General features: G+C 47.5%; 1 protein-coding gene across 3 annotated transcripts in view; it reads right to left on the bottom strand.

Annotated features, from left to right (window-relative positions):
* Window positions 1-16,186: 16,186 nt before the first annotated feature.
* SMAD7 (SMAD family member 7) overlaps window positions 16,187-19,712 on the bottom strand; it is a 41,622-nt gene continuing 38,096 nt past the window's right edge. For all 3 annotated transcript variants that reach the window (XM_054032886.1, XM_054032887.1, XM_054032885.1), the window contains one exon: window positions 16,187-18,258. In XM_054032886.1, the coding sequence (XP_053888861.1) occupies window positions 17,720-18,258 (539 nt within the window). In that variant the 3' untranslated portion in view covers window positions 16,187-17,719. The remainder of the gene's footprint in view (window positions 18,259-19,712) is intronic.

Genomic DNA, 19,712 nt, shown 5'->3' with positions numbered 1-19,712 from the left:
AGTAGCAGCAGCAACAACAATAATATTTCTTCTTTAGACCTCAGTCACATGGAATATTATCCTTAGAAGGCACTCACCTTTTGTCTTTAATATACAGTCGGGCAATGTCTGTATGAACACACTTCGGAAGAACTGATCGTGATCTCTAAAATAGACAACTTACACTAGCGCTGGGAAGAATTTCCTGTCGCTGTCTATCAGGGATACCCAAACTTTGCCCAGATGAGAGATGCAATAGAACTTGCCACTGGGTCATAGTGAACAAGCAAAGCACCATGGCCTCCCGGTGTGTGTTTTGGCAAAAAGGGCCCATGTGACCCTTATATGTATAAACAGGGGAGTAGTGAGTAGGAAAAGGAAGGTGCTTTTACCTCTGTATACAGCACTGGTGAGACTAATTCTGGAATAGTGTGTCCATTTCTGCTGTCCACATTTTGAAAAGGACATTGCAAAATCGGAGAGTGCAGAAAACAGCCACAAAAATGATTTGAGGCCTGGAAAAAAATGACTTACCGTGACCGACTTAAAGAGTTCAGTCTGTTTAGCTTATTGTAAGGAAGATTGAGAAGTGACTTCATTATAGTGTATAAATACCTTTATGGGAAGAAAATACCAGGTACTAAATTTAGCAGAGAAAGGCAGAACTAGAACCAGCGGCTGGAAGCTGAAGCCAGACAAATTCAAAGGCACTAATTTTTAACAATGAGGGCGGTTAACCATTGGAACAAACTAGCAAGGGAAGTGGGGGATGTCTTCAGCTCAAGACTAGATGCCTTTCTGGAAGGCAGGCTTCAGTCAGACAAATTATTGGGCTCAATGCAGGCGCAACTGGGTGAAATTTAGTGGACTGTGATATTCAGGATGTCAGACTAGATGATCTAATGGCCTCTTCTGGCCTTAATGTCTATAAATCTATGGCCAGGAGCTCAAGCTATTTTTGTTATTATTTATGTGTATCACAATAGTACCTACGAGCTGCAGTCATGGCTCAGTACCCCACTGCACTAGGTACTGTCCAGACAGAGTCCCTGTTTGATGGTCCTTGCCCCAAGGAGCGCACAGTCTAACTGGACAAGACAGACACAGGGTGGGGAAGGAAGTAGAACGCGCCAGATGAACAAACAATGGGATTGCACCAAAAGTCATGTTAGTGCCACAATTTTTTTTTTTTTTTTTTGGTTAGTTTAGCAGGAGGGGATCAGCCACAGGGAAGTAGGGTGACCAGATAGCAAATGTGAAAAATCGGGACAGGATGTGGGAGATAATAGGTGCCTATATAAGCAAAAGCACCAAATATCGGGACTGTCCCTATAAAATCGGGACATCTGGTCATACTACAGGGAAGGGAGAGGGACATTGAAGGGGACAGGGATGGGGAGAAGAATGACACCGAAGTGAAGAGACTGTGATGGACGGGCCAGGGAAGGGTTGGTGCAACCAGCCAAACAGCACAGGGCAGAGAAAGTCCACTCACAACTGTAGAGAGTTCTCCAAAGATCCTGCTTTGGCTGCTTCTGCCCCTGCTGTCTGAGTCTCTGCCTGGCTCCTTTTTGCAACTTTCTCCCAAGCCCACAGGGCTGGGGGCGCGGGGAGGTATCACCCAAGTCCTAGTCGGGCACTGGAACAATGTGTATGGAGGGGTGCTGAGAGCCATTGAACCAAACTGTAAACCCTGTATAGGATAGAAACCACTTCAAGCCAAGGGGTGTGGCAGCAGCCCCACTACCCCTCGTTCCTGCACCTATGGTTCTAGTGCCCCCGGAGTAGGGTGACCAGATGTCCCGATTTTATAGGGACAGTCCTGATTTTTGGATCTTTTTCTTATATAGGCTCCTATTACCCCACCCCCTGTCCCGATTTTTCACAATTGCTGTCTGGTCACCCTACCCCAGGGTGTGTGTAGGCGGTTTCCCCTGCATTGTTCTGGTGCCAGAGGAGTTTGGTTGGGACACGGGTGGCCCTGGCTGGGCCCCATTTTGCCGCTTCTTTACCAATGCATCAATCCTTGCTTTAGCTGCTTCTGCCTGTACCAAGCTGGAGTCTAATGGCAAATTCCCCAAGTGTGTGAGCTTCCCATTTGCTTTCCCTGTAACGTAAATTCCATTTGCACAAACGTTCTTAGAAAGCAAACTCAACGGGGCTGTGAACACAGCCAAAGCCAAGCACTACAAAATGGGTGGAGATAGAGAGATCATTTTCCTGGCACCATTAGTAATAACAATTTCAAAGTCATCCTTTTTAGGTGCCCATGAAGAATCTGTGGGGCCTGACTGGTCCCTTCCTTGTCCCTTTGGGCAGTCATTTATAGAGGTGCTAAGTGGATCTAAATGCTCCCTTCTGATTTTGCACTGGTGGAAATGGCTTCACAGGGCAGAGAAGAATCAGGCCCCCAGTGAAGGCTGGAAGGCAAATCAGTCAGAGAGAGATGTAGGTGGAGGACCTGTTTACAGTGAAGAATTCAGCTTATACGGTATCTAAGTCCAAACAGGCTCAAGATTGGCTCCTACTTACGATTTATTAAGATACTGTGGAAAAACCCTCTTCTGTAGGGTTACGTACACAAGGATGGATTTTTCAGCATTATTGTTGCAATTGACAGCTGCGTAAACTGAGGCAAAGAGAAGTGAAGCTATTTATCCAAGGTCATGCAGTAAGCCTGTGGCAGAGCTAGGAACTGAATAGAGATCTCCAAACTCCCACTCTAGTCCCATCTAGCACGGGACCACTATGTCCTATTAGCGTTCACTGAGGATATGTCTACTCTAGAAGTGCTACAGCAGCACAGACACTTGCTACAGCAACGGAAGGAAGTTCTCCATTGCAGTAGTAAACCCACTCTCATGAGAGGCAGTAACTGGGCTGCTGGAAGAACTAGCAATGTCTATACTGGGCTTAGGCCAGCTTTACTACATCTTTCAGGGTGTGAATTTTTCGCACCCCTGAGCGATGTGGCTAGGTCAACCAGAGTTTTAGGTGTGGACCAGATCTGAGTTATAGGTGGAAAGACTTTCAGTGTGTAGTATGAAGAGGGCCTGAAACATAAGGCCTTGTATTAAAGGCCTGGTATGAGGCCTGAGGCCTGGGCTAAAGTAATGGTCAAAACTTGCTAATATAAAGCAAAGTTAAGTTGTGAGCAAGAGGCAGGCCCTGCTCCCAGAATCTGGCAAGAACAGGGCTGATATTGCAGAAACACTTGTGAAATTCTTCTTGTGCTAGGCATAAGAATATATATGCAAACACATTCCAGAAAGGTGGTACCAGAACACCTCAATACCAAACACATTCCCCAAAAATAACAGGAACACACTAACCCATCCTAAAGTTGAGATCAGGAGGACAGCATGATGGCTAGAGATGTTTTGATCAAACCAACATGTACCAGGTAATGAGTGGCAACCAAATATGTCAGAGGGTGGCACCAAGATACATCAGGAGTAATGCGTAACTTGTTTGTATTGGTGTATAAAATGGAGTCTCAGAGGGAGTGTCTTTGGCTGGCCTAGGGGATAATGGAAAGTCCCACCATTAACGGAGCTAGTCCATTGCAACGGGCATACATATGTTAGTGTACCTGTAACCATGGATCCTGGGCACTAGGACCATGCTTCGTTGACAATAAACATGATCAAATTCCTTCACTATGAACCGAGTCTGTGGATTTATTGGGTCATTCGATCGGAGCCTGCTATCTCCGCTATCTGCACAGAGCTGGGACAGCACGCTGAAAGAACAACCAAACATCTGAACATACAGGGAAGTATATGTATATGGAGCAAAAAATGAAAGTATAGCTCGTCCAACCTTTAGTATTTTGAGGGAGACTCTGAAGGATGAATTATTGAAGGAGACATAGTCATAAATGTTCAACATATTCATAAATGACCTGGGAAAAGGGGTAAACGGTGAGGAGGCAAAATTTGTAGCTGATACAAAAAGGTAGTTAACTCCAAAGCTGACTGCAAAGAGTTACAAAGGGATCTCACAAAACGGGGTGACTGGGCAACAAAATGGAAATGAAATTCAGTGCTGATAAATGCAAAGTAATGCACATTGGGAAACATAATCCCAACTAAGCATACAAAATGCTGGGATCTAAATTAGCCGTTACCACTCAAGAAAGAGATCATGGACTGTTCTCTGAAAACATCTGCTCAGTGTGCAGTGGCAATCAAAAAAGTTAACAGAATGTTGAAAAGGGATAGATAATAAGACAAAAAATATCATAATGCCACAATATAAATCCATGGGACGCTCACACCGTGAATGCTGCGCACAGTTCTGGTCACCCCATCTCAAAAAAGATATATTAGAATTGGAAAAAGTAAAGAGAAGGGCAACAACATAGATTACGGGTCTGGAACAGCAGAAGCACTGGAGAAGCCCCAGCACCTCGACCCTGGTCCTCTGCAGAAGCTCAGGGGATGTTGGGGGAAGCCCCAGCACCCAGACCCCCACTGTGGCTCTGGGACTGGTGGAGCACTCACTCCCCGCTGCGGCCCCAGGGACGTGGTGTGGGAACAGAGCTTCTCCAGTCTTGGGGCTGCAGTGGGTGCGGGGGGTGGGGGGGCAGACAGGAGCAAAGGGTTGAGGGGCGGGTGGACTGGGGGGGACCCTGGCTGGGTGGGACCTTGAGGAAGGGGCAAAAAGGGGTGGGGCTGTGGGCGGGGCTACAGGCAGAAGGGGCGGAATGGGATGGGACCACAGGGGTGGGGAGGGGCCCCCTCACTTGCTCTGACCCTATAATACAGCCTCAGCCTCAGCATGGCCCTGTAACATATTCCCCTGAGTGCACAGCAAGAGAGCTGTCCATCCCTTCCTCAAGCACATCTACTGCCATTGTCCCTGCTCCTTGTCCTGACTGAATGCTCTTTGCACTCCCTGCCTGCCTTAAATTCACACCCCATCACTGTCCTGCATGTGAAACCCACCCTTCCTCTAGATTTGTATAGCTCATACTAGGGAGCTAACAAGTCAGATGATAGATTGCCTTCCCCAGGTGAAGGTCTGATTCAATCAGTTCCCTTGGGGGTGTTTTTTTAACCCCTTAGGTGTGTTTTTTCCACACACATTAGTTACAGGCTGCAAAGGAAGTGAGAACATTCTCCCACAGTCAAGCAAATCATCTGCTAAGAAATGAGAGGAATTAGGAGAAAGGCATGACACAGAAGAGATGTTTGCACCACAGCCCTGGAACGGGCTCAGCAGAGAGTCATGCTTCCGCTGGAGGGAAAAAAAAAAGACAACAAGAAATTGATGCCACTAACTACACTGTGGTAATCTCTAAATGCCTAATCTTGGTGGGTAAACAGCACCACTGAAATCTGGGCTGCTCTGAGAGAAACTGGTTTGTTGGAATAAACTTAGTCCACATTTTTTTTAAATGATGCCACGTATTGTTCATTATTGTTATGATTGTTTTCAGAGTAGCAGCCGTGTTAGTCTGTATCCGCAAAAAGAACAGAAGTACTTGTGGCACCTTAGAGACTAACAAATTTATTATGATTGTGTATTTGTTAAGAACTGACAATGTGATCAGCGCTATCTACACAAGGCACAAAATGCAGTTAGCCCAGCCCCAAAAAGTTAGGGCACTGGGCTGGCAATCAGGAGACCTGGGTATTATTCCCCGGCTCAGCCACTGGACAACCATCTGCTCTTGGGCAAGTCACAATTTTTCTATTCTACATAGATTCTTATACTGAGCGTATTACTGTGGTAGCTGAGGGCCTCGCAGTAGTGCATTGAGCAATATGGTTACACATCTGTCACATGTTATCTGGTCTCCCTTCCTCTCCTCAGAAGGCGACGCATGTGCAATGGAGTGTCTTGTTGCAGTAGGGCGTGGTGGGTTTTTTGTTGGTTTTTAATATAAGACTATCTGTTGCTATGTGTTTATGTAAGAGAAGACCAGGTCAAAGAAACACCCACCTTGCACTTGGAGCAGAAAATGGGGAGGTTTGTGATGGTCCTTAGTTCCTGGGGGCATTCTTTACACGGTCTCAGACCCAGGGCCGGCTCCAGGGTTTTGGCCACCCTAAGCAGCCAAAAAAAAGCCACGATCACGATTGCGATCTGCGGCAGCAATTCGGAGGGAGGTCCTTTGCTCCCAGCAGGAGTGAGGGACCGTCCGCCGAATTGCCGCCGAATACCTGGACATGCCGCCCCTCTCCGGAGTGGCCGCCCCAAGCACCTGCTTGCCAGGCTGGTGCCTGGAGCCAGCCCTGCTCAGACCGCCCCTGGAGACAGTTCTGTCTCCGCCATGGACAAGCTTTACTCTTGTAGTTGAGTTCCATTGTTCCAAAGGAGCATAGTTATTGAACATGATCATCATTTCAGAGATTTAGATGGTCTTTTCACTACCATGGCCTCAGGCCAGGGAGTGCTTTGAAGATAAGGACTGAGACCTTGAACTTGATACAAAATTCTATAGGAAGCCAGTGGAGGACAGTTTGGGTGGTGGGTATAATAGGCCAGGGGAGGTGCTGCCTGCCAGGCACTGCCGCTGCCAGCAGACCCCCAGTTGTGGTGTTTTGGGGGGAAGTTTTTGTTTTATTATGCCCCATGCAGGTTCCAGAGTGGCTGAGGAGATGGTATGTGCTATTCAGCTTCCTGGGTTCATCAGGGACTCCAGGGAGATTACTGATGAACCCAGGAAGCTGAGTAGCAAATACTGCTTCCTCAGCCACCCCAGAACCTGCATGGGGCATATCAAAAGTTTCTTCAGATGAGAGTGAGAGGCTTTTCCCCACAGCAGCTTGGGTTCTGGGGAGGGGAAGCGTGGCTGTGGCTGGCCCAGGCTCCTCTGGGCAGGTGGGAGGGGGAGGGTTCAGAACATCTCCTGGCAGGTGGCAGGGGGGGGGTGCCTCAGGGCACATCCAGGCAGGTACGGGGGCGAGGCTCGGGGTTTCGGCCAGCCCAGGGCTCCTTCGTCTGGACGGAGGGAGGCGCTCGGCACTCCTCCGGCCACAGGGGAGGGGCAGGGTGTGTCGGGCCTTCAGTTCCTGGGGGTGGGGCGGAAGGGGCAGATCTGGGGACTAGCCTCCCCTAAGTGGGGCTCCACCCACCACCCATGGAGGACAGGTATTACACCTTTGCAGTAGCCTGTGTTGTTAAGGCGCGTGGTCTGAACAGCTAGAGTTTCCTAAGTGCTGACTACTTCGTGCCCAGGTGTATCACATTGTTGTAATGCAGGTGAGAGGCCAGGTCTTCATCCCCAGGAAGGGATGGAGTCTCCGAGCCAAGCAGACATGGTAAAGTGTTACTTGTGGATTCTGCTACATACGCATTCAGCATCAGCGAGGAATTGAAGAGTACACCTAGCCATAGCCTGAATTGCCTGACTGTGGCTGTGTATCTTCAACCAATAGAGACTGCCCCAGGGCTGCAAGCTCTTCAGAGTATTTTCCTCTGCTCACCTGCATCCCCTCTATCTTGCTGGGGGTTCAACTTCAGCCAGTTGTTCTTCATCCACGAGCTGACCTCATCCATGCACTCCCCCGCTCTGTGACTCTGTTTCCCCATCCCTCCCTTGCGCTGTCTTCTCTCGGTAGACAGTAAGAGGCAGTCCCTACACTGATGAGCTTACAATGTGTATGAACAGCACTGAGCACAATTGGGTCCTGATCATGGTTGGGGACCTCCAGGCACTATCATACTACAGATAATAAATAGTGATAATAATACATTTTCTGAAGTGACTAGTAATTTTGGGTACCCAACCTGAGACACCTTACAAGCACCTGGTTTTCAGAGGTTGTTTGCTCAGCACTTTCTGATCATCACTAGTCACTTTCAAAAAGGTAGGCCTGGCAATCTAAGCAAGCTAGACATGGAATGCACTGAGAAGCCCAGTGCAGTCATGACGACTAATTTCTTGTGGGCTTCACAGAAATAGTAGGAAAAGGAATGAGAAGAGGGTAGTGCTGTGGTGAGCAGGACCTGAATGGACGGTGCATGTGCAGGGAACAGTGTGGAAATAGGCACAGAGACGGTTGTGGGAGAAATGGACACACAGGGTGGTCCATCACCGGTGAAGAAGAGGTGTTGGGGGGAAGGGATAGCTCAGTGGTTTGAGCACTAGCCTGCTAATCCCAGCGTTGTGAGTTCAATCCTTGAGGGGGCCATTTAGGGATCTGGGGCAAAAACTGCCTGGGGATTGCTCCTGCTTTGAGCAGGGGGTTGGACTAGATGACCTCCTGAGATCCCTTCCAACCCTGAGATTCTATGATAAGAGACTATGTTGGAAGTGTAGGCCAGGGAGGAGTTAGGTGAGGTCTCCAAAGGAAAGACACACATATCTATCTGCCCTGGCCTGTCATGAGGACCTGACCTGCTTCTTGGCCTGCAGAAGGTTGCACTCTATAGGACCTGATCCTGTAAGTGCTCAGCAGAGGTAGATCCTTATGCCAGTGCAGAATCTCACTGATTTCAGTGAGGTTCCATATGGGGTACTGGGGGCCAGCACCCTAAGTACCATTGGCTAGGCAGTGTGAGGAGACCTGCAAGCAGCGTGGCCAAAGGCGACAGCAGCAGGTTTGTGCCAGGCTATTCTGAAATAATTCGAATAGCTGGCAAATGGCTTCTCAGCTGCCGTGGATGCTTTAGCTTCTGCACCACAGGATGGGCCGATCTGGAACTTGCCAGCAAGTATCCAGCTTGAGAATCAGCTTTGACTTCCAGCCATTGCACTGTGTTATGTAACATGACGCCGTCCAGGCAGAAGCACGGTCTAAATCAGGAAATGGGGTGGATTATGCACAGGTTGGAGTTAATTTATTCTGACGTGCTCTTGGATGACATCTGGACCCTATTAAAGCCTGATCCAGGCAGCCTTGCTCAGGTAACACCCCAGCTGGCTTCAGTGGGAGATTTGCCTGGGTTAGCCGGCCCCCTCCAGAATTCTGGACTCAGTGTTCACTTCAGATCACTGCCTGCCTCAAGGGCTCTGCTGTACACTGACACATTTGAGATCAGAGATAAGCCCCTGGAAGATTTCTGTATCCTCGTGTCCCTTGTCTTATACCTTGATTGTAAGGTCTTTGGGGCTTTTTGTTATATTTGTCTAATCGCTTAGCAGAATGGGACCCTGATTTCTGTGGTGTTCAGTGATAATACAATGCTTAAGCAGCTTTGCGTGATTTCTGTGACCAGTTCTAGCTAGGCATGTCTAACAACAACATGGCCTTTTACTGCAGCGCCCAGCCCAGACTCTATCTGGAAACCTCAACCCTTAAAGGCTCAGTCCCCAATACCACAATCCCTGGCTGGGACCACTAGCCGCTACTGCAGTACGAATAAATACTTGTAATAAATTGGTGTAGCTGCGTTGATTTCATTGGCACTGTCCTGATTTACAACTTACACTAAACCACTCATAAACCGAGATCAGTGTGTCTACACAGGGCTTTGCACCGATTTAATTAAATTGGTTTTAAAATTGATTTAAATTAAACTGGTGGAAATTGCTTGTGTAGATAAGCCATCAGCAAACAATCATGTAAAGCAATTATTGTTTGTATTACCATAGCGCTTAGGGGATCTAGTCATGCAGCAAGACCCCACTGTGCGAGGTGCTGTACAAACAGTGAGCAATGCCTGCCCCAATGAGCATACAATGTACGTATAAGGCAAGAGAGAATGGGTGCAGACAGATAGACCAGCTCCAGAAACAATAAGACAATGCTGAATGTTTATTCATAGAGGGCCTGGATTCACTATTTCTCTGCACTTTGTGGCATCATTTACTCCAGAGGACAATGAGTTTAAAATGTTTCCATTCCAAGCTGGTAGTCTTCTGCACTCACTTATGAACCAGGGTCAATATTGATATTAAGGAGCTGTCTGATGGACACACATAATTAGAGTGGTGGACAGAGTCTTGATAGTTAACTACAAGTAGTTAGGGCCTTAGTTTCATGTCTCATAGACTTTAAGGCCAGAAGGGACCATCATGATCATCTAGTCTGACCTCCTTCACATTGCAGGCCACAGAACCTCACCCACCCACTCCTTTAATAGACCCTAACCTCTGGCTGAGTTACTGAAGTCCTCAGATCATGATTTAAAGACTTCAAGTTACAGAGAATTCACCATTTATACTAGTTTAAACCTGCAAGTGACTCATGCCCCATGAGAGGAAGCGAAAACCTCCCCAAGGGCTTTGTCAATCTGACCCTAGGGGAAAATTCCTTCCTGATCCCAAATATGGTGATCAGTTAGACCCTGAGCATGTGGGCAAGGAGGCTCCTTGAGTGCACAGTGCCCCTTAGTTCTGTGGTAGACCATGAATTTGGTATTTGGCTCAGAGGAGACACCGCCTAATGAACAACCAACACCACTTCCTGCAGCTCCTGGCAGGAATTTGGCAGACTCCCGTCCAGTGCCCAAACTGATTTAGCCTGGGGGAATCTGCTGGGATTGCAGCACTGGGCTTAAAACAAAGTTTAATAACAAACACTTTTTCTTCAGCCTCGCTGTGCTCCTTGTGGTACATGAAACATTATTGACCCTATTCTAGTCTCAGCAGCTTGACGGTTCAAGCATTTTTCACGTGATTGATCAGCAAAAAGTTAGATGGTTTGTACCTACTTTATTGCGCTCTGCAATTACTGCTCAGCATTCCTGAGAGCTAATGTTGACTCTGACACTGACACCATCTGGGGCCTTGAGCTAGTTACTTAACTTCTCTGGTTCATTTTCCCCATCTGTAAAAATGGAACAGATATCATCTACCCCACAGGGTTGTCATGAGGCTGATTTAGTTAAAGTTCATAAAGTTTCTATAATTCTTTGCACACCGCATCCAAGGTGCTCAGTCTACTGTACAAACATTAATAAATCAACCCATAGCAATATGTGGCTTTGGTAGTCCTTGTTTTGCAGAAGGGGAAACTGAGGCACGGAGGTTTGTTTGGTTTTTTTAAACTGGCTTGTCCAAGGTCCCACATAGTGAGTCCTCTGCTTTAACCACTGAAAGATGCGGCGTCTCCTTTTCAAAATAAAAGTACCACATAAATACTAAATATTCATGCTGGTTGGCAATGTTCTGCCCAGCTCTGGTATGTAGCTTTCTAGTCTCGTTCAGCTTCTCCTGGTGAAGCTGTTCCACTTTGTATAAATAATGAAATATCCATTGGGCCAGAGACAACACCAGAAAGACTCCATAGCCCAGTGGTTAGGATAGTGAAGTGGGAGACATGAGTTCAAATAAGATGCTATGGCCAAAAGGGCTAATGTGCTCCTTGGCGGCACAAATAGGGGAATCTCAAGTAGGAGGAGAGGTTATTTTGGTTGTATTTGGCCTTGGTGCAACTGCTGCTGGAATATGCAGGGCCAGCTCCAGGCACCAGCCCACCAAGCTCGTGCTTGGGGCGGCACCTGGAGGGGGGGGCGGGGCGGCGCTCCAGCCCCCGGGGAGAGCGGGGCCACGGCCGGGCTCGCCGACCTCCCTCCGGCGCCCTCCCCCCGGCCGCCGGGGGGAGAGCGGCGAGCCCTGGCTGGGGCTCGCCGCCCTCTCGCCGCCCTGCTCCCTGCGCTCTGGCCGCCGGGGGGAGAACGGAGCCCCCGCCGGGGCTCGCCGCCCTCCCCCGGGGGCTCCGGCCGCCCTCCCTCCCCTCCCCCGCGGGGGGGGGAGCGGCCGGCGGCTTTTTTGCCTGGGGAGGCAAAAAAGCCAGAGCCGGCCCTGGGAATATGGTGTCCAGTTCGGGTGCCCACAATTCAAGAAGGATGTTGGTACTCTGGAGGGGTACAGCGCAGCTCCTCAAGAATGAGTAAAGGATCAGAAAATATGCCTTATAAAGATAGACGCAGGGAACTCAATCTGTGCAGTTTAACAAAGAGAAGCTCAACGGGTGACTTGATTACAGTCTATAAGTATCTACACATAGAGCAATGTATAACATGATGCATGGGCTGGAAGTTGCAGCTAGACAAATTCAGTGGAAATAAGGCATAAAATGTTAATTGGGAGACTAATTTATCTGGTTTTGTGGTGGATTCGCCATCACTGACCATTTTAAAATCAAGATTGCACGTTTTGCTCAAAGATCTGCACTAGGAATTATTTTGAGGCAGTTCTGTGGCCTATGTATACAGGTCAGCTTTGATGAGCACAGGTGTCCCTTCTGCCCTTGGAATCTGTGCATATATGAATCACTGCTCTGTATCAGGCAGAGAGAGGATTTAGACGCGGGTCTCCTACATCCTGTCTGTTTGCTGTAAGTGTGTCTCTGTGTGAGGGGAGTGTCTGCGAGCGTGTGTCGGTCACTCACCTCCTCCTGCAGCAGTGGTTTGTGTGCGGCCCGTTCTGTTAGCAAGACAGGTGAAGCTTGAGGTTCCTTCTGACACACAGGCCATGTGCGCACTACGACGATGTTCAGTAGCAAGGCAAAGGCTATATCTACACTCCCACTTATATTGGTGCACGTTCAGGGGTGTAACTAAGCCCTCCCTCCCCCCCACCGAGCAATGTAAGTTACACCAACCTAAACACCAGTGCAGACAGCGCTATATTGGTGGGAGTGCTTCTCCCGCTGACATAGCTACCGCCACTCACAGGGACTGAAACACTTAAGTCGCCGGGAGAGCTCTCTGCACTAAGTGCTACAACGGCACCTCTGCATGGGTAGCGTGGCGCTGCTGTACACTCTGTAGTGTAGCCATAGCCATAGGTGTGATCTAGGCTCTGAACGTTAGGACTGACACAGCTGTTCACATGCTCACTGGCAGATTTTGTGGGGGAGGGGAGGAAAGGGGGGACGATCTTTATCAGTAGAGATTTAGTTGATTTAGTTGCCCAAGGATTTTAAGCCCCTATGGGGTTAGGCAGCAGGTGAGCAGGGTTTTTGAGGAGCTATATGTTGGACTTAGGTGCCTAAAGTGGCAGTTAGGAGCCTAAATACCTTTGTGAATCTAGCCCCATATGAATTTCTTAGACATGCAGATAAATTTGAACCTCTAGCAAAAAACTAGCATTCTCAGCTAGACTGGCCATTGGGCCATGCAAAAGCTGTGATGTGATAATTGAATATTTCACATCGGCCGGCAGCGAATACTAAGAAAACAAACTGAATTATGGTCTCAATGAAGTTTCTACAACATTTGACCTCTAAGGGCTTGTCTACACTACCGGCCGGATGGGCGGGCAGTGATCAATCCAGCGGGGGACGATTTATCACAGCTAGTATAGACGCGATATATCGACTGCTGAGCACTTTCCCGTCGACTCCGGTACTCTACCAGAACGAGGAGCGCAAGTGGTGTTGACGGGAGAGTGTCAGCTGTTGACTTACCACAGTGAAGACACCGCAGTAAGTAGATCTAAGTACATCGACTTCAGCTATGCTATTCACATAGCTGAAGTTGCATATCTTAGATCAACCCCACGCGGTAGTATAGACAAGTCCTTAGCTGTCACTTAAGAGCATATCAAGCAAGACAGGCTGAATAACAACAATAGCATTAAAGAATCACTAACTTTGACACCGACACCCTGTTTAAAGAGGAAAGGCTGGGGGCTGGTAATGGGATACTGTGCCTTTTATCTTTTGGTCTCCCGTTCAAACCTAGCACCTGACAGACAGTTATTTTGATGACTGTCTGGTGGCCAGGGTGAAATGCACCCAAGTGCGGTCGCAGTCAGTTCCTAGTGAAATACATATTTGATTTGTATTTCCCAGAGAGTTCGGTCATGATCAGATCCCCATCATGCGGGATGCTGTTCAAACATATAGGACAACACAGTCCCTGGCTTAAAGAGCTTCTCCTAGTCTAGGCATTTATAAACTAAGTCACCAAAAACACCATCACAACTGGCATCCCTGTCCAGGGCTGAGTCATTGAAAAGGCTGGGAACTGAGAAGGCCTAGAGACTGAATATCTCCTCACCCAGGGATGGTGGCTAGAAGGAAGCCTGCACCGCTAAGTCTCATGTTGTACCTGTCTGGACTTCAGGCATCAGGATTTTGCCGCTTTTCACCAGGACTAATGTTGAGCTTCAAATGCTTGTTGGTGCCAAATTCCCTTTCAAAGAAAGCAGTGATTGGCCCCCTCAGCTGTAACCAAGCCTCTGCCAGACAGGATCAGCTCAGCAGCCAAACATGGTACATGCTGTTAATCAGAAATTGCCCTAACATGGAACAGGATTTTCCCAGACCCCTGAAATGTGACAACCCCACCATAATTTTCTTTCCTATCTCCATACATTGGCCTCCCTGAAAGCCGCCCTGCTACCTTTAGCAGCACAATCCATACTGCGCCTTCAATTTACCCCCCAACTTGTCCTCCCTTCTCTTCACACACCCAAGTGACATAACCCCCACACCCACAATGATTCAATACCCTCTCAATACGCCTGTCCTCCTGCTGAACGCCTGAAAGTGCCTTAATGCCTGACCCAATACCCCGTCTCTGCTGGCAATTCTGTCCACGCCCACTCCCATTCCATTAACCTGAATGCCCGCTGAGCCACGGGCTGAGTTGGGAACTGGCAGAAAGAGATTGGTCAGTGTATAGCTAAGGGTAGCAGGGATGGTTTCTAGCAGTAGGGAGATGGGCCAGGGTGTCACCCTCCAGCCAAGTGTCACAACGTGTTTCCCATTTGCCCTAAACCCTTCCTGGTGACCAGACATGGTTCACCTGCTTCCCAAGTTCTTAGAACATGAAGCGTCCAGCTGCCATCCACCGAAACTGGCCAGTAGCCCAAGGTTTGCCTCAGTTTTATCAGCCTCGCTGCCCTGGCACGTCGCAGTCGAACACAACTCAGCCCTTCCTCCCGGAGTTACTAAGGCTGAGTTACTATGCAAACTATTGTGTGTGGCTCTCTCAGCAGAGCCCTTAAAAATGGAACGGCCTGTCTGCTTAGCATGACACTTAAAATGCCAGAATACTGTCAACGATAGTAGCCATCATGCCAGTGTCTTTGACTAAAATTTCCCATCCCCTTCGTGGCCCGGGGTTCTCTATGCTAGCTGATGACTGCCCTCCAGCCCAGAGGGGGATAGATGCATTTTCATAGTACCATAGCTAGCCAGCCTGCAAGACTTTATGATAAAAGGTGTATTTACTAAACACTTGGCCCTGGAATTTTTTGGTCTCCACTTTTGGATACACATGTAAAAGTTTGTAATCTCCCCCCCACTTCTTCCCTGCACTCCTGTTGTAAAGCTTATAGCTAGTCTCATTGCTAAAATGTAGGGCCTGGATCCAATAAGCTAGTTACTGAACACTAGCCTTATGTACTTGCAATACGAGGCACTCTGACACCCACCGTAACGCCACGCTCCAAGAGGTATCCCTTTGCTCCTTAGTTAACTGGCTAATCATACAGCATACCGGTCCGCTTGCTTTTCAGTGGGAATTGCACAATGCAATGGAGGGCAGATGGGGCATGTTTTTTCGCCACGTTTCCAAGTTGTGACCACTACGAGAAGCGCATGGTACAGTGCTTATGGCACTGAGAACTTGGGAGACCGGATTCAAGACCCTTGCTCTTCTATAGCCTTCCTGGGTGACCGAGGGCACGTCTCTGAGCCTCTCTGGTCCCCTGGGAACAAACTGGGGAATGACAGCACCTTCTACCTCACACTGGTATTTTGAGGATAAATACATGAAAGAGCATGAGGTGCTCAGAAACTACAGTAATTGGCAGAAGGCTCATATGCCCACTGTGGTGGGAAAGAGGCAAAGTTCCTGATCTCCAAGTGTCTGGGCTGGGTGGATGGGCTTGGGGGTAAGCCAGTTGTCCCCTATCTTTGCCCTATTCCCCTCTTCTCCCCAGCCTGGTCATGTGCTCTGCCTCCCATTCTGTCCAGATTCTGCTCCCGCTCACTGGGAAGCAGAGTGGGGTAGTAGCAGCACTAACCAGCAGCAGCTGAGGCCAGCATTGGAAGAAATCCAGCATGTTGCTGGCAACACTGAAGATCAGATGAAGTGACTTGTCCAAAATCACACACAAAGTTTTCAGATGAGCCAGGAATTGATGTCCCATCTCCTGAGTCCCCAACCTGCCAACACTCCCTCCAAAACCTGACTACTTGAGCAGTGCCCATATTGTGAGAGTCATTCCCCCTTAGTTAAATAGCAATGTCTGCTAGATCCCATAGTTGGGTACTTAGACCCAGCTCCAGGTAGGCTTTTTTCCCCCCCATCTACCCCACCCCCACCCATAAAAGAGTCACTCTGCACAATGTCAGCTCAAGTGTACATTTTTATTTTTTAATGGAACATAAACTCCTTTAGAAAAAACATTCATCTGGATGATAACACCCATAGAAAAAAACACCAATCTCGTGTTTTTTTTTTTTTTTTAATTTGGCATTTGTTATTTGCATTTATATTAAAGCAAAGTGCATCTTTCTTATTTTTCTCGTTTATACACATTGCACAATACATAAATAATGATGCTTATAAAAGTCTTTATATTTACAAGTAATAATATATTTATATATAACATAAAATACATTTTTTCTTTAATAAATCTCAAGGGTTTTTTTTGAAGGAGTCCTTTTTTTTTTCATTTTCTTTTGTTTTATTTCCAAAGCACTACAATGCTAAAGTTCCAATGAGAATGCTTCTCTTGTTCATTTAAACCTTTATATTTAGAAAAATAGCTTATGTTAAGGTCTAAACATGCTCATTGAGCTAAGAACAGTGTAAAAGTATCATACTAGCGTATGAATTCCAGAAGAAATGAAAGAGCGACTGCATTTCTGGATACGACTGGTACCGCTCTAACCTGATCACGGCAGGTTACGATGGACCAAAGATCATGAATACATTCCCCCTCCCCCCCACCCCATTTTTGTTGTTGTTTGTTTGCTTTCTTTTTGTAGGCTTATGTTTTCTCACCAAGGTTGCATCTCAGCTCAAATTGAAAAGCATGGGCCATGCATGTTTTTTTTCCTCATAGTATCAATAAAACAATAAAAGCACTCAAAGTGTGGGCATGCGTCTTCCAAAACCCATGCTGCCACCATGGACTGTTGGCATAACAGTGACAAGACGTGATCTTTAAATAAAGCAACAAGCATACGTGAAAGAAGAAGAAGAAGGGGGGAAAAAAGGAGCAAGGAACTGAACGATACGGTTTCACTTTGCTGCGTTGGCTCCTGATGCCTCCTGGGTGCACCGGCACATACATTTGTTCTGTGTCAGGGACAATGCAGGTGGTTGCCACTGAGGGGGAACTTGGCTTACCATCACAGGAGTGAAGGTGCTGAGCTTCAACAAGTCGCAACGGGAATGTGCCACCGCTCTAGGCAGAAGCTGCAGCAAGATAGCCCTGTGTGTGTGCGCACTCAGCAGGACAAGGGGGCGACGAGACGTCTGGCAGCAGAAGACCTCTGGTGTGTCAAAAACATATGTATAAACCCTTTTTTATGAGGGAGCTGTAACAAACAGCGTGTGACTGAATTCCACCAGTCGCTTGGGGTAATAATTTCAGAGGCATTAAATGATTATTTTATGTAATCCCCTCCCACACCTTCTCCTCCCCCTTCTGAGTTATTGGTCATTCACACATTAAAAAAAATATATATTTATCGAAATACCAAGGCAAAAATCTTTCCATAAGCTATTTCTCAAAACAGGGGAAGGGGAGGGGGGGAACACAAAACACAAAAACAAAACAAACAAACAAAAAAGTTTGCATGAAAAGCAAGCACTCAGAAGGAAATATTAGCAGCAAAGTAGTTATAATGTCATGAGTCCACTCTGTCTCAAGTCATCGGTTATTAAAAATAACCTCCAACCAGCATGGGCAACTGCTGATAAACTGTCTTGTGTAGCACTGGCCCCAGCCTTTCACAAAGCTGATCTGAACAGTAAATCCGGTCCATGGCTGCTGCATGAACTCATGGTCGTTAGGCCTCTGTAAGCTGTATGCCTTCTCATAGTCAAAAGCCTTGATGGAAAATCCTGGGAAAACTTTGTGAACCAGCAACGTCCTGGAGTCGGGGTTGTCCAGTGTGGCCGACTTGATAAAGACAGGGTAACTACTGCGGTTGTATACCCACACGCCGTCCACTTCCTTAGTCAGCTGGATGCCATAGCCAATTTTGCTGCGGACTTTCTGCACCAGCTGGCTTTTGTTGTCTGAATTGAGCTGTCCGAGGCAGAAGCCGTTCCCCTGAGGTAGATCATAGAAGATATCCAGGGAGGGCTCTTGGACAGAATACAGCCGGCCCACACGCGTTTTCTCTTCCCAGTATGCCACCACGCACCAGTGTGACCGATCCCCCGGCCCCTGAAGAACTTGGGAATCTATAGAGAGAGGGGGGGAAAAAAAGAGAGAGATTTATTACAACAGAGATAAATAACATAACTTTATAAATCCTGAGCATTTACAGGTTACCCTCTTCCCATAGCTCTGACAATGCATTTCAATGACCTGTGATTATTATCATTATCCCTAGCCAAGACCCGGAGCCTAAGTCCCATTGTCAAAAGGATACTCTCAGAGGGCACCAGGGAAGTGAGGCACCTAAATACCTTTGAGGATTTTGCCTTAGGATCCTATGTCAGAGGACTACTAGGCTCCTAAATCACTCAGGTGCTTTTGAAAATTTTATCCTAAATGATTTTGCCAAAGTCATACAGTGAAGCTTTTGGGAAAGCCAGGAACAGAACCTGACTCCCTGCTCTCCTCTCAGTCTCTTTGGGGCAGATTTTCAAATGGATTTAGGCACTTTGTGCAGATGAAAAAACTGGCCTTTTGACCATGAAGAGAGATTAAGAGCGAGATCTACACCCAGAGTTGTACCAATATGACTATTTTTGGTGCAATTTTTTACTGAAACAGTTATAACAGTAGAAATTGGACACAGTTATACCAGTATGAAGGTTCCTTACACTGATATAGCTTATCCCACTTCCTGAACAGGAATAAACTACACTGGTATAAGTCCCTTTATATCAGTGTTACTGCATCTACATGAGTGGACTGTATCTCTTCAACTATGCTGATATAGTTTAAAGTGGCATAATTTTTGTGTGTAGACAAGCCCATGGAAAGAGAGGCCTGACTTAGTGGTTTAAATACAGGGGTGGGCACCAATTAACTCTTGCCATTCTAATCTGTGCTCCAATTCCCATGTCCTCTGCAGCCTTGCTAGTAGCTGGTCTTTTCTGCCTCAGTTTCCTCAGCTCTAAAACGAGGGTGAAATATTCCACCTTGCAGGGGTGTTGTAGGTAGTAGTTAGCTGATGTCCATGGGTCTGTCTTTACTGCAGCTATCCCAGACTCTTACTAAGGTGCTGCCCCTAATCCCCCCTGCTCCAGCCACACACACAAAAATCTCTCACCCGAGTGCAGTGATACCTTACTTTCACTTGGGCTGATAACTCACCCACTTTGCAGTGAGGACACAGGTTAAACCACTCATGTGCTGATAGTCCTCCAATGTCTTCCCACAATTCACTGGGAAAGAATCACAGAGCTGCTCGATTTACTGCAGCACAGAGAAGCATAGGATGTGCCCCCAGATGTCCTAGCGAGACATGCAGGTGAGTGCAGCACCAGTGAAGACACGGTAACTTGGGGATGACCCTGCAGGCATCTAGGCCAGGCTAACCTGAGTGCTCAGCTCACACTGCCTATCACCTGAGTTAACTCTGCAGTGAAGACATACCCCGTGAAATGCTCTGGGAGATGAAAACTGCTGTGCACCTACAGTAACTGATTTCTTCCTCACCCTCAAACCCTCATTGCAGCGAATC

This window comes from Malaclemys terrapin, chromosome 6 (genome assembly GCF_027887155.1).
Source record: "Malaclemys terrapin pileata isolate rMalTer1 chromosome 6, rMalTer1.hap1, whole genome shotgun sequence".
NCBI lineage: Eukaryota > Metazoa > Chordata > Testudines > Emydidae > Malaclemys > Malaclemys terrapin.
The sequence above is the reverse complement of the archived record's forward strand: the minus strand, read 5'-3'. Positions and strand labels throughout refer to the sequence as shown.